Source organism: Fundulus heteroclitus, chromosome 8 (genome assembly GCF_011125445.2).
Source record: "Fundulus heteroclitus isolate FHET01 chromosome 8, MU-UCD_Fhet_4.1, whole genome shotgun sequence".
NCBI classification, from domain to species: Eukaryota; Metazoa; Chordata; class Actinopteri; order Cyprinodontiformes; family Fundulidae; genus Fundulus; species Fundulus heteroclitus.
In genome coordinates, this window is record NC_046368.1 from 32,663,904 (window position 1) to 32,678,339 (window position 14,436).

Genomic DNA, 14,436 nt, shown 5'->3' on the forward strand with positions numbered 1-14,436 from the left:
AAAGATACATTTCCATAGATATTTAAAAATATATAAGTTGTCTTTTTTCACATTTGTGACTCTGAATGAGTTCTATTTATTTATAGAGATAGAGAGAGAGAGAGAGAGAGAGAGAGAGAAAGAAAGAGAGAGAGAAAGAAAAGTACAAGTTAGTTTGAAAGTGATCTTCAGGTTGAGTGTGGCATCCTTCATCTCTCTCGTGACCGTACTCCATGGATTCTCTGTGGGATTTATGTTAGCACAGTTTGCTGGCCAATCAAGAACAGTAATCCCATGATCATTGAACCACCTTTAGGTACCTTTGGCAGTACAGGCTTAAAATGAGCATTTCCTGGTTAATGGCTACATTGACTTGGACTTCAGAAAACCCAGTGGACCAACGCTAACAGATGACATGGAAACCCAAATAATCACTGACTGGGGAAACTTCCCATTGGACTTCAATCAAAGTGGATATTGTGCATCCTCACTCTTCCTGCAGAGTCTGGGACCTTGACCTTCAAATGAGATTCAAAATGGACTTTCATCTGGAAACAGAACTTTGGAACACTGAGCAATAGGCTAAAATTCCCCCAAAAAATGTATCGAGAAAATTAATTTTGGGTTTTCATTACTTTAAAATGTCTTCAGATGAAAGCAAGTCACTGCTGAGGTTCTGCAGCTCACAGAAAAATTCTCTGGATCAACAGAAACCTTCAGGTGAGAAGTTCAGATGCAGTGAAGTTGTTGAGGCCCTTAAACACAACATTTGTGTCTTTCCCAAAACCTCTAGCTGACACTGATTGGAAAGAGGGTTTCCAAAGATTTGCTCTCAACTACTTCTGAATCAAATGTTGACTATTTTTTTTTTTTGCTGTCAGAGAGGATATCTGACAACAACTCCAAATTCTTCAAATAAGAAAACTAAAAGGACAAGCTTTAATTGCTCTAACAACAGATTTTTCTGAATGGACCTCGGACACAGCTGCGGTGTTGAACATTACTATAAATTTTATTAAAACTCAACAAGTTTTGACAGTTGCACATGAAAACGAGTTTCCATAAAAATATCAGTGTTTCTTGGTGTCTGTCACGTTTTGTCTTTATAAAATGTGTAACACAGAGTGGAAAACGGCTAAATATATGAAAAAGATAACCCTAACATTTAAAATAATAATAATAATAATAATTACATATTAACTTAACCTCATCCTCAGGTGGACTTACACAAATAGCGAGCGTTTTGAACAGAAAAAACGATGACTGAAAATATTCCTCCAGTCAAAGTCAGAAGATTTCAGTGTACACCAACACACATGCGCTCTAGTCAGACGTGCAAACAGTTGAAGCCAAACACTCGACCTCTTTTCTGTTTGAGAAGGCACAGTCACCACATTCCAACCATTTAAAATGCTTTGCAAACGTAGTCATATCACTTGAAAGGTTTCGTATTTTACTGTATTACAGCTACAGACTTCGCTGTATTTTAGTAGGATTTTATATGATAGACCAAATTAAAGTAGCGTCATAAAGTAATGCAGGATCTGGTTAAAAATACCCCATACCCCTTTGTTAGTTTGGCACAGTCATGTAGAGGGCACAGGAAGCCTGTGAAAGAGGACAGCAACCAAGGGAAACGTGAATCAACCAATAGTGTAAAGCAATCATTTTTGCAAGTTTAAATAAACTTAAGCCATTAGTGTCAATAGTTTCATTTCATGTCTTATTATTTAATTCCTTTGCTCATATATTCTGGTAGATGTGTCTTTCCTCCCGTCTGTCCTGTAAAAAAGCAGATCCCTGTAAGAAAACCTGTAAGGCTTAAAAACTTTGAGACTCTGGCAGAAGTCTACCTCCCCACTAGACAACAGCCTAAAACATGCAGCCAGAGCTGCAGTGGAATGGTTTGAAGCAAAGACTAGTAATGCATTACGATGGCCTAGTCAAAGTCCAGAACCAAAATCCACCTTAGAGCGTGAACATTTCAATTCCTATATGTGAAAAACATGTAGAAACGTACACTCAAAAAAGTGAACCAGGGCAATTGTCCACTTTATGTTAACATTTAATTTGCAGTTCACACATAAAAAAAAACTCTTTTGTTGGGTTACAAACAATTTTCTAATGTTTACTAAAAATAAACTTAACCCAACCAATGTCTCTTTTTTATGTGTTAATTGAAAAAAAAAACTGTTAACATGGAGTGAACAACTGCCCTGGTTCACTTTTTTGAGTGTAACCCCTAAAAGACTTGGTCCTGAAAAGAGTGGACTCAAGGGACTGAAAAGGGGTCACCCTTTTTAGTTTTGAACTGGCGAAAAGTTTTCAAAATGACGTAACATTTGTTTTCTCCATCTCAAATTTATGCACTACTTGTTCTATTGGAAAACACCGTCATGAAGAACGCTTTGAGGTTGTAACATGACAAAATGTGAAAGTATTCATTTCAAGGGAAATTAATACGTTTGCAAGGCACTGTACATCCCACACACACACACACACACACACACGCACACACACACACACACACACACACACACGCACACACACACGTAAAATCAGATCATTGTGAAAAGGTCCTTTTTAGGTCTTATCGTCAGCAGGGATTGATAAAATTGTCTCTAAGTGAAAAAGAGGACAGCTGCTGTCACTGTACGCAGAAAGCCTCGGATCAGTCTGCTGCTCTAAAATTCATGGGGGCAAGTATCCACACCTTTAACATTTAGAAGATGGAAAGAATTGTCCAGGTGAGAGAAACTTGTATCCGTTCCCAGAGGGAGGCTTGACGCCTCCTTTACTGTTTGTTGGAAGACTGGCTGACGGAGCAGGGGGCGGTCTCGGCTCCAGTTTACGGTGCCCGTTAGGTCTGTCGTGGCCCTCCTGCCTATCCGCGTGTTTCCTGCCAGACCCTCGTCTGGGCGAGAGGTTCAGCAAACCCAGCACATCTTTCTGAACTGTACTCATTTTCTTGCTCCCACCCCGAAGCAAAGCGGCCGGGCTGGGCGCCTCCTGTTTCTGGCCCACGCTGGCCCAGAAGGTTTTCAGGTTGTGCATCGCCTGCACTTTGTTGTCCTGCTTTGGCTGGCTGAACTCAGGAGCATTTGCCGGGCTGGACGAAGCTGAGACGGAGCCTCTGGAGGAATAGGAGAGGGCCGGGGACGGGGCGCTGTGGGCAGGGGAGCGGGAAGGGGACATGGGGCAGCTGTAAGGTGAGCCGGAGCATTTGGGTTGGTGGTGAGCCTGCCTGCACTCGTCCACAGAGCCCAAGAGCGGGGGGGACTTTTTCTCCTTCACAGGGAGAGACGAAGGAGGGGAGGAAGAAGCTAATGTGTTGATTTTCTGCAGCGATGAGGAGCGGGACGGTGGTTTAGGAGGCGTTGGAGGAGGCCTTGAATCAGAGGCGGAGAGGGGGGAAAGATTCTTATGGACAGAGAAAGGGGAGGAGCAAGCTTTCAGACTCGCTCTGCTGGGAGGTCTGCTGAATGCACTCGTCTCTGACGGCTGGAACCCACACGCTCCTCTGGCAGGTTTAAACGTCGGGGTCGTGGGTGTGGACAGAGAAGGTTGCCTGGTGTGAGGGTCCTCTCGGCCCTCGGCTCCTCTCAAAGATTTCACCCTGGTGTTTGCTTTCTGTAGCGTCTCCACAGCTTGCATGTGGCTGTGGGTCTCCTCAAGGATCTTCTGGGCCAGTTCGTGGGGATCCAGTTGTCCTGCTGGGCCCATCCTTTCCTCCTGGGACTTGACGGTGCTGTCTGTTTCCGTGCTCGACTGGTCCGACTCAGAACTGCTCGCCTTCCCTTTTACTGTCCGTTTAGGCAATGAGCTAGAAGAGAAAAAGGAGAACAGAAAATGTCTTTTGCTTGAAACCTAAGAGGAACTGTCTTAAAAAAAAAGTAGCCTGGATAAAATATGTGCAAAATATGATTCCCCCCCTCCCCCCCACCCTCATTAAATCATAAATTAACTGTGATCAACCACAGTTTTCAGACATTTCACTACCCATACCCATACCAATGATCTAAAGCAAGGGTTCCCAAACCTTTCAGCCTGCGAGCCCCCAAAGTAAGCCCCATTTTGGCCAGTGAGATTTTTATTTTTTTTCTTCCTTTTTCTTTGGGAAATTAAGAGTATAAAGTTATAAAATTACCAGAATAAAGTAATATTTCGCAAGAACTCGTGGAACATCTTGTAGTTTTACACTTTGATATCGGTTTCACAAATAAGGGAACACTAAATCTTTTTAGCACATCAGCATCAAATCATCTAACGACCCCCAAAAGGTGTCTTGCAACCCCCCGAAACCCCCCACCAACCCCCACTTTGGGAACCCCTGGTCTAAAGTACTACCAGCAAGTCCATCTCTGAATGGGTCAAAAAAGGACTTCTGGAGTGGCCTAGTCAAAGTTCAATCTGATTAAGATGTTATGACTTAATAAGACCATTAATGCTCAAATTAAAACTATTCTGCAAAGAAGAGTGGACAAAAAAATCCTTTACTGTGATGTAAAGGAATCCTTGGTAGCAATCAGAAACACCTGAAGGGAACGGGCCTGCAGGGTGGAGCGACTAGGTTTTAGGGTTAGAGGGCTGCTTTCCCACACAGGGCCAGGTTGCTTTGGTCTCATAGAAAACGTAATCATCCAACAATGACAGGACACGAATGAGAACAACAGTGACAGGATATTTAAAAAAAAAAAACAAATCAATCCTAAACTTACAGATTTTGGATGACCTTTGGGCTTGTAGGATCTGCCAGTGGTGGGGCTTTAAGGGGGGAGGTAGGCGTGCTGATGCTCCCCTTGGAGGAAACCGTCAGAGCTTGCCCCACCACGGATCCTCTCCCAGAGCCACCTCGGCCATGCCGGTGTCCTGCAGGGAGTGGCAACGTGTCACATTCCCTCCCTGCTCGCCCCAGCGGCTCGCTGCTTATAATGGAGAACCCCTCATACTCCTCGTCCTCCCCTCCCGCCAGCGCTCCTCCATGATTGGTCAGCCGGCCTCTCGACAACCCCCCTGTGTGGCGCTGCGAGGAGTACGGGCCCGTTCCTCCGCCCTGCTTATCTGGCTCCTGTTGATGCGAGCGGTGGCTGACGACGTCACTTCCTGCTGGTTCGGGGCGAGACAGGAAGCTGAGAGAGGAGGCGAGGGAGCTGAGGCTGTAGACGGAGATGGCGTCGCAGGAGAGGCTGTCTGAGCAGCCTGGGGGTACGAAGGAGGGCTGAGGCGGGTAGCAGCTGAGAGAGACGGGCAAAGAGAGAGGCTGGGAGGCTGACTGGGAGGAGGAGAGGGACTCCAAAGAGGAGGAACTGTCCATGCTCAGTCGCTTGGGAAGCTCCGTGGAATCTTAACGATAAAAGGAAGACAATTCATTGATAAGTGTAGCATGGAAAAAAATTAAAATGATTTGACTTAGAAGAAAATACATTCATCATCCTCACCAAACAGTGCAAGGAGAGCCTGAAGGGCGAAATGCATGTTACGTCTGCTGGCTTGTTTTCCGGTCTTTAACACCACTTCCTCCTGACCGACCTCACACAGATCAAAACCTGCAAAACACACGTTACGTTTAATCAGAGTCGACCAGTATGTTAACCCGATATTCAACAACTAAACTAACCATGGGCTTTTTTCCTACACTACACTCCACATGAACTTAAAAATATTCATACACCTTGAACTTTTCCACATTTCATCACGTTGCAACCATGACATTCAGTGTATTTAATAGGCATTTTGAAGTGGAAGACACAAAGTAACACATAGCGGTGAAATGGAAGGAAAATAGCGTAAGATATTCAAACTTTCCAAAACTGAACATCTGAAAGGGATGTTGTGCATTTTCTATTCAGTTTCCCCTTCACTCCTTTTCTTTTTTTCACTCCTTTTCAGCTGCAAGTCTTTTGGAGTCTACCAGCTTCGCACATCTAGACAATGAGGCTGAGATTTTCATTCTCCCAAGGTTTGCCAGAGATACGTGAAACTGTATTTGTGACTCTGGTTGTCTGTTTAAGGTCGTCCCACTGGAAGGTGAAGGTGTAATTTTAAGTTTTATGCATTTTAACACGTTTTCTTCTATCGCTGACCTTATCTGCCCCTGCTGTGGAAATGCAGACCCCCACAGTATGGCGCTCACTTTCTACATACCTTGCAACAAGTTCCAAATGGGATTTCTAATAGTTTTTATCACATATTGTTTTTTCTTTCCATCCTTTCATTAGAGCCAGATTTGTGGAAAGCCCAAATAACATTTGTCCTGGTAACAGATTCTCTAAGCTATACCCCCACTCTCGTCTGATGATACCCAGACCCCCACTACCCCAACCCCGTCTAGACAATACATGAATGGAATATAACACTTTCACTTCACAGCTACGCTCTGTGAATAAAATTACAATAAGATACATTACAGCTTGAGGTTCTAACTGACAAAGGCATGAAAGGCACTGCTTCCAGCCATGAGACATAGCTTAAAGAACATGATACACATAACGGCGTGGGAAGAATGAAGGCGAGGTTTAGAATCTTCCAATGACGACTCACCGAGTGCCGCCAGGAACTCATGGCAGCCCGGGAGCCTCCAGAGCTGCACACTGATCGACACTTGAATAGGAGCCAGCGGGAAGTCTTGTTCTTTGTCGCCTGACTGCAGCTGCACCAGCACCTGATGAAGCTGTGGAGAGGAAATGAGATGGAACCGGAAGCACTGATTGATTTCCTTTAACCACATTCCCTGAATGCCTTTGCTACCGCTGACATATTTTTATCCTTGCATTTGGAAATGTACACAAAGCAATTTACATCAAAACGACACATCAGGGGTTTCTGAGTAAATACTTTGATTAGGACAAAGCTCATGATGAAAAGGCATGTGGACAAAATCCATTAAATCTGGGTAAGCCTGACTGGGCCCGTGTTCAACTCCTTCTGAAAATGTTCAATTCAGACATTTCATGACAAAACACTTACCATCCCCACCATGCTTTTAACTGCCTTTGAGACGCAGGTACAAAAGAAGAGGACACAGAACTTTAGTGCTTTCTTTCCTCTGCAAATGCTGACTTTGAGTCAGTGCATGCTCAGTCATGCATGGACGAACACCAGATCATGGCAACGATGAATTGATGAATAATCCTCTACTAACTACATGACTGATCTCTTTGACAGCTAGTTGAAATGATGAAAAATGAGATGAAGACGTCAGGATAGAAAAGGCACACTGGGATATCAAGAATGTACAAATGGCACAGTTCAGAAAAGGTAAAAAACAAAAAACCTCTGTTTATTAAAATCTGTCACCACAATAAAAGGTTTAACAAATGACATCTGCTGGAGCCTCCCTTTCCCCAATCTGCAGTGGCGAGTCCTGAGCCCTACCATGCAGAGGAGGCTGCCATGCCAACAGGCAGCTTAGTTATCCAATCAGCTGTACAAGTGGGCATGATTGAGTGTCAAGTCAGACATGATGTGTTCTTGCAATTAGGAGCCATTAGAATGAACCAGAATGGCCTTATTATTCAATAAACGTTCTGTTTTAAGTTCTTGATATACCTCTCCATGTCCATGAACGCTAGCTGATTGCTCCTTGCTGACATACTATTTTTAACTTAGCTGAACAACTACCAGCAACAGAAACACATAAAGCTTTGAGCGGATTTCAACACTTAAGGATGAGAAAAATGAGAGCAGAAATCAAATCGCAATAGTAGAGAATTTAAAGGAGCAATAAGTAAAAATGTCATGGAAAGAACTAAAAAAGTTGTATTTGGAAGACATAAATGTATCTTTTTAGATGGACTATGGTATGACTTCATCGCTCTGTGTTGTTCTCCAGTCTCTGGTTTCCAAAGCCAGTCTGGCTGCGTATGCATGTACGTCCATGTGAACAGCTGTCATTCAGGGCTTAGCACCTTCCTTCCCTTAAAATGCCACCAACGCGTTCACTTGAAGTAGATCAGAACACGTAATTACAATAAAAAAAACAATGGTCTTTGGCAAAGAAGTTGTCTGTTATGGAAAGAGAGAAAACGAGGATTACCATTGGCCTCGCGTTCCCACGGTGGAGAGCATTTGGAGAGCAGAAGCAGTTCCAGTTTAACTCGGAGCTAGCTTTTCTCCTCTGGACAGGTAACAGCATGAAGTCAAATGCTGTTTTGTTGGGTGTTACAGTCTTGTTAGACTTGCGTTGCTATGTTGATTTGATTCAATGTAATACTACAAATTGTGGCATGGGTTAATTGTTGGAGTTTGACCAGCAATGGGCCAGGCGTTACTGTTCTGTGAGGCGAGTAGCCGGTAGCCCAGCTAGCAATGGCTAGCATTGTTTGTGAGCTGCCCACTGATCCTCACGTACATTCATGGCATTTTCTTTTGACAAATAATGTAAAATGGAAGCGGATAACTGGTCTGGTGCTTAGATTTTGGAGTAGAGAGAGGCTTGTTTTGGTCTACGGACAGTGCTCAACAGCACACCTTGGGGGGAAGTTTCACTTATTGCTCCGATAAAAATGAATTCTGAATGGTGTCAATGGAACAAGAAAATGTTGGAGTGACAGTTTTTCCCAATTCATCCCATAAAACACAACCTGGCCAATGTATTTTTACTATATTCACAGCCAAAGTTAAGCTAAAACAAAAGTCAACATGAACAGTACCAGAAAAAAAACATGTCTAAAGATGCACATTATACTGCATTTAACAGTGGATTGATTTCCCTGGCTGTATTTTAGACATTACCAAAGTCATAGAGGAAGAGTGGTGTGCCAAAGTAAGCACAAAAAACCTTTGTTGAATTTCTTCAGTAAATTGAGTTTTGCGAGCTATGGAATCGAAATGAAAATACAGATTCAATCAATTGCACAACCCCAAGTGACTGCAGTCCATTTACCATTCATTGGGAAACTAATCTGTGTCAAAAAGACCCACAACTCTGAAAATGTTACACCAACAAACTTTTAAAACACTCAATTGATGGGGATTTGGACAGGCGATTTTAGTGGGCAAGATTTCCTTTACTGTAAATCGAGGATATGCTCACTTCGCAGCTCAACCTCAGAAAAGCTGTTGGAAATTTCTGCTTGGGAACTGGATGCTTTTGGCCACCTCCGTCTTCTTTCCTGGGCTTCATTTGAACCATTTCCAACTTTCAGATGTAATCATAGGACTTTCTTTTCTTTTGGTCTATGATGACTTAATTCATAAAAAATGATTTCCAATTTTCTTTTTAAGGAAAGGCTTGATCAAGCAGCACATGGACATGTGTGCAGCTGCTGCTGAGCAGCATGGCAGTACCTTGTGAATGAGCTGTTCTCCTGCTTCAGATGTTGTGACCAGTTTACAGAGAGCCTGCAGAGCTGGAGGGGTCAGACCTGGAGGGGGGCACATGAGGTTTATTAGACCTTTAACAGTAATATTGTAGATCTAATTTTTGATTGCTTAAGTATTTTTACACAATTCCCCAGATACTAGCCTTTACCAGAAAAGTCTTGCTACGGTAGTTTTTGGTCTCACTGCCATAAATGTTCTCAAACTCGTATTGTTTTTAGAGCCTTTGCATTCTTGGATCTAATGTGTGAATATGAGGAGTCCATGACCGCTCTAGGAGCTGATGTTTCGTAAACATCACTTTCTTTTAACATAGATCTTTCCAAGCATTTGGCATTTAAATAGAGTTTAAAAAGCTGTCTTGCCAAGGTTCTCTTGGTGGGTTAGGTGTGACTCAGGTTCCTATTCAAGCAGGGTGACTGACAGGAGAGGCCTTTTGAATAATGGAAAAGCTCTGGTACCGAGCAAAGACTGCAGCGTGCTGCTGCACTGCTGCAGACGATCTCCAGGGTCAGACGTCGGGAAGAAGACCGCCGCAGGGAGTCCGGCGCCGCAGCCGGAGACTTCCAGCCGGAAGCCCACAGCAGACAGGAGGGCCTGCCACCCGGGAACTCCCCCGACCTTACCAAGCAGAGAGGAGAGGCACAGGGAGCATGAGCAGAGTGGGAGCAGAGGAGGGTACTGAAAGACCACAACACACACCTTGTTCTCAACACTTTGCTGCGATGTGTACATTGGGTTGGAGTGACCGCTCTGAATGCGCTGCAAGGACTTTTCTACCTGTGGTAAAAAAGAGAAATGAGGACTGTTTACAGTCATGTGTCTGAATACTGGGTGAGTTTATGAGCATGCCAACGTTACACATCTCCTTCCAAAGCTATGCATACCCTCTGAACCGTATAGAAATTTAAATGGTAGTCTCTTTAAAAGGGCTTGCACAATTGAAAAAAAAAAAAAACCAGTTTGGAAAACAATTCAATTGTCATGTGCATTAGTTATAAGCCTCTGCATTTTAATTTTATTTATTTTAAATCCAATTTATGTTTTTATCCTATTTTACATATTTTTATCTATGCTATCAGGCAGATGAATTTCCCCTATCGGGGATCAATAAACTAATTATCTATCTATCTATCTTTACTTTGTTATCGCTCCATAAAATCCAGTGTGGCCAATTATCATCAGAAATCTCCTGTGTGTCATTACATGCCAGTATAAATCCAGACAGTCAACATGTGTTCATGGTCCCACAGACACTAGAGTGACTGAACGTTCACTGTGGCTGCGTCTCAACTCTGGAATCAACTTCCAGCAGATCCTCGATCTATAACTTAAAGGAGCATGACGCAAGTTCCAGGATTTTTTTATACCTCTTCCCCCCCATGGCGACAAGTCGAAATGACACCAGTGTTGTGTACGTGCATGAGTGAAGAGGAAAAGCATCTGCCGCTGCAACTGCACAGGTCTTTAGTTTGGAGGCGTAATGTCTTATGAGGTAAGAAAGTTATAAATATTGAAGTTAGCCTCTTGCTAATAAATCAATTAGGCCGGAGACTCAACAAAGTAGCCAGATGAAGCAGAGTGTGCAGCGCATCACACCCACGCCCAGAGAACTGGGCCCGAATCACTCTCATGAACCGAATAATCTAGCCTATAGAGGAAACTGTGGTAAATAGAGGAAAACTTATTTTACACATCAGGGAATTCTAAGGGCCTGTATGGGAAAAAAATAAATAATACTTAAAACTATAGTAGGTAATCCTGGTCATAAACACTTTTTGTTATATTAGCTGAAATGGTCCTTTCATGCTGACAGTAGTAAATACATTATATATTCAGAAAGAGGAGGATAAATAATGTGATCTCTGCGAAAGCTACAGGCTGTAAAAACTGACAAATCCCTGCCATACGGTCCGAATGGCAGGGATTGGTCAGAGGTTTGGTCCTGCCGTCACTACCCTCTGTCCCTCAAGTTCTGAGGGTATCTATTGATTGTCCCTAATGCCAATCATCCTGATGCGCTCATGCAACGCCAATGTGCGTGCACATTCCTTGTTAGTTTCTGCTTGCTTGATGCGCACGCGCACTTCTAGTGTTTATGTATCCGGTTAGCTTCGGTGTTAGCCATTCATTGTAGCGTCGCTGCTCTCACCGTATATTTTAAACATGGCGAAGAGGCGCAAGAAGCAAACCGTGTAGCACAGATGTTCAGCCGTACCAAACACACTGCTTCATTCACTATATATTCTTTTTCTAAAAAGGAGGGAAACTACAAAAGGCAAACTATACAAAAGATCCCTATAAAAATTAATGACTTTAATGCTATTTAGTAGGTTGACGATAAAATATTAGCAAATAGGCAAAGTTTATATTACTTACACCAGAACTTACACCAGAACTTAATATTATTTTATTAAAAACACTTTAATAAATGTAATTAATTTGACCTGTATGCTCCCTCTGTTAAAAAAGTTAAAGAGAAGGTTAGCTCTCTTGGAATCACAGACTCAACGAAGTATAAACATGCGGTAACACTTTATTTGAAGGGATGTACATAAGACTGACGTTACACTGTCATAAACATGACATAACACCTGTTAAGAACATAAATGACTCTTTATGAATGTTTAGAACTGTAGTCATTAATTGTCATTCGGTAAATTATGACACCATTAAAGCAAAGTTGACATTGTTTAAAATGTCTTTGTTATGACAAGCCCTAAATTTAGCCTAATCCCAAGTCAAGCCCTAAATTTAACCTTGTCTCTGTTAATGTCAAGTTGTTCATAACAGGTGTTATGTCATGTTTATGACAGTGTAATGTCAGTCTTATGTAAACCTCTTCAAATAAAGTGTAACCAAACATGCTTCTAAAAACAAAATAATATGATCGAATGAATTCAGTCAAATTTAACATTCTTCCACTCTTTTTACTCTGGTGCTAATATCTGTTTTCTAAACTACTGGTCACAATCAAGTCTACCAACATGTCCCTATTTAAGGCTGCTGCTGTTTCCGGTTTTCTCTCCAGGAAGGGTGGGGTGGGGTTTTGTTTTAGCATATTTTTGTTGCTGAAAACGTCAGATGTTTAATGGCAGCTCACCAAGTGTAGCAGCACCCTGAGGGCGTCCCTGGCTCTCTCTGGATACTGGAGGATCTCTGCCAGGGCCTGCCCAACAAGCGACATGGGACTGTTCAGCTTCACGTCACTGCCTATCAGCATGTAACCTGAGGGAAGACACACAGCAGGGAATCAGAGTAATACATTAAACTTGCAACGACTGCCTGTTTGTGCTTCAGCAGCAGTGAAATCGAGTTTGGAACAAAGAAACAAAACCGTGGCCTCTCTTCTCGTTAGTCACATTTCTGCCTCTGCGTCTCATCTGTTCCTCTAAGACGAACAGCAGGAACACAAGCAGCTCATAATGTTAAAAGGCCTCAACTTGCAACCCTGCTGTCTACATTACCCAGAGCACTCGGTGACCATGTCAGTAGGATTACGTCACAATCACTGTGTGCTTTAGGAAGAAGGAGCACAGACAGTAACCCTGTCAGATGCCCTGTATTGGGCCAAGGTTGGATCTGAGCTGTTGGTACAGCTCATTAACTCTTCTGTGGTGTTGCAATAGTGTACTTAGGTTTTGGAACAGCATGTGCTGACTCAAGCATCCAGGGGACACAATTGATTTTCTCAAAGAGACAATACAAAACCAATATCGGCACGTATTATAAAAGCATGGCTTGGGAAGAGGAGAGTCCAGGTACTGGGCTAGAGCAGTAAAGACCAGGACTTCCATCCAGGTCAGCCTCACACATGTAAGTCCTGGTCCTATTGGTAACCCTGTATTGCCTGAATCTATTAATACCTATATGAATTATATAAAATTATAATTATAAAAAAAATCTACTTTTGATTGATAGAATTTTAAATAATTTTTGTATACATGTTTCTTGTCAGTTATTGTGGCTTGTGCCGGTTTTTTTTGTACAGCTTTTGGTGTTATGATCTGATTGGTCAGTCACTTAGAAACACTTCCTATTTATAGGAGTTTCTAATCTTTGGAATGAGTTTGCCTGATCAAAGTCTGCGACCAACATCATGCACAATAAATTTAGCAAGTTTGACAATATGTGGGAGTTTCGTTTCTCGGAAACCTCCTATGCTCCTGTTTCAGTTACAGATCTGCAAAGTTTTTTTTCCATCATTCTTTAAATATGGTCTATATTTCTAAAAATAAAACAACTTGGATTTACATTGGAATATATATCGTTAAAATCTCTCATTGGCTCATCTCAATATTGATTTTAAAAAATGCATTCACTCCAAATTCCTCAGGTGGACATTGGTCTGCAGACGTTGCAGCGAGCGTTCATGTTTGCTGGTCATTATTGGCCTTTTTAAGGGGTTTTCCTTTGTGATTGCGGTATTTGAATGTTTTCAGGTACATTTGTAGACGGCATGGTTCACACAGTTTAAAATATTGGCGCTGCGTGACGTCAGTTGTATCGCAAACTGATTCAATTTACGTCAAACATGTCTTATTCTCCAACACATTTTGCCCACCAGCCCAGTTGGAGGGGTGCGAGAAGTGCTTGCTGCTCTGCAGGTTCCTCATGGCCTCTGTCAGAGCCACGCTGGCTTTCGTTCCGTTCAGGAGAGCAGTGTAGAACGTGTGCATGAAGAGCTTGGAAGCGGCGATCTGGACCGGCCACAGAGAGACGCACACACACTGGACGCCCGCAGCCAAGAAGGCTCGGGTCAGGCCCGCCACTCCGTCAGCCGTCACCCTGCAGCTGGACTCTGGGTACAATCTGAAGCGGAAAAGAGTCGCACCTCAGCTGGCTGCATCAAAGCAAACGCTTCGTAAATGTATTCTGGGAGCAGGTATACCTCAGAACCACCAACTTGACTGTGAGGCACAGGTCTAGGATATCGGCGGCGGTGAGCAGGAAGTCATGAAGTGGGGTAGTGTCGCACACACTCTCCCCTCCACAAACACTCTCCCCATCCTCGCTTCTTTCTTCCACTCCCCTGAGTCTCTCTGGGCTGCTGTAACTCTTGGGAAACAAACGCTCAACCTTCCTCTCCTGATCCACAGTTTCCCCCGACGGCGACGTTCCGCACAGAGCGTTCTC

The 14,436-nt window shown here is 43.1% G+C and overlaps 1 protein-coding gene across 3 annotated transcripts in view; it reads right to left on the bottom strand.

Annotated features, from left to right (window-relative positions):
* Positions 1-967: 967 nt before the first annotated feature.
* The window catches only part of ttc28 (tetratricopeptide repeat domain 28), a 188,962-nt gene continuing 175,493 nt past the window's right edge, over positions 968-14,436 (bottom strand). For 2 of the 3 annotated variants that reach the window (XM_036140649.1, XM_021310378.2), the window contains 11 exons: positions 14,192-14,436; positions 13,865-14,112; positions 12,404-12,528; positions 10,003-10,080; positions 9,762-9,921; positions 9,268-9,344; positions 6,946-6,969; positions 6,520-6,649; positions 5,418-5,525; positions 4,698-5,322; positions 968-3,802 (listed from right to left, as the gene is read on the bottom strand). The exon at positions 14,192-14,436 is cut by the window's right edge and continues 330 nt beyond it. In XM_036140649.1, coding sequence (XP_035996542.1) covers positions 2,695-3,802; positions 4,698-5,322; positions 5,418-5,525; positions 6,520-6,649; positions 6,946-6,969; positions 9,268-9,344; positions 9,762-9,921; positions 10,003-10,080; positions 12,404-12,528; positions 13,865-14,112; positions 14,192-14,436 — 2,928 coding nt within the window. In that variant the 3' untranslated portion in view covers positions 968-2,694. The remainder of the gene's footprint in view (positions 3,803-4,697; positions 5,323-5,417; positions 5,526-6,519; positions 6,650-6,945; positions 6,970-9,267; positions 9,345-9,761; positions 9,922-10,002; positions 10,081-12,403; positions 12,529-13,864; positions 14,113-14,191) is intronic. The other variant, XM_036140650.1, reaches the window with a different exon arrangement.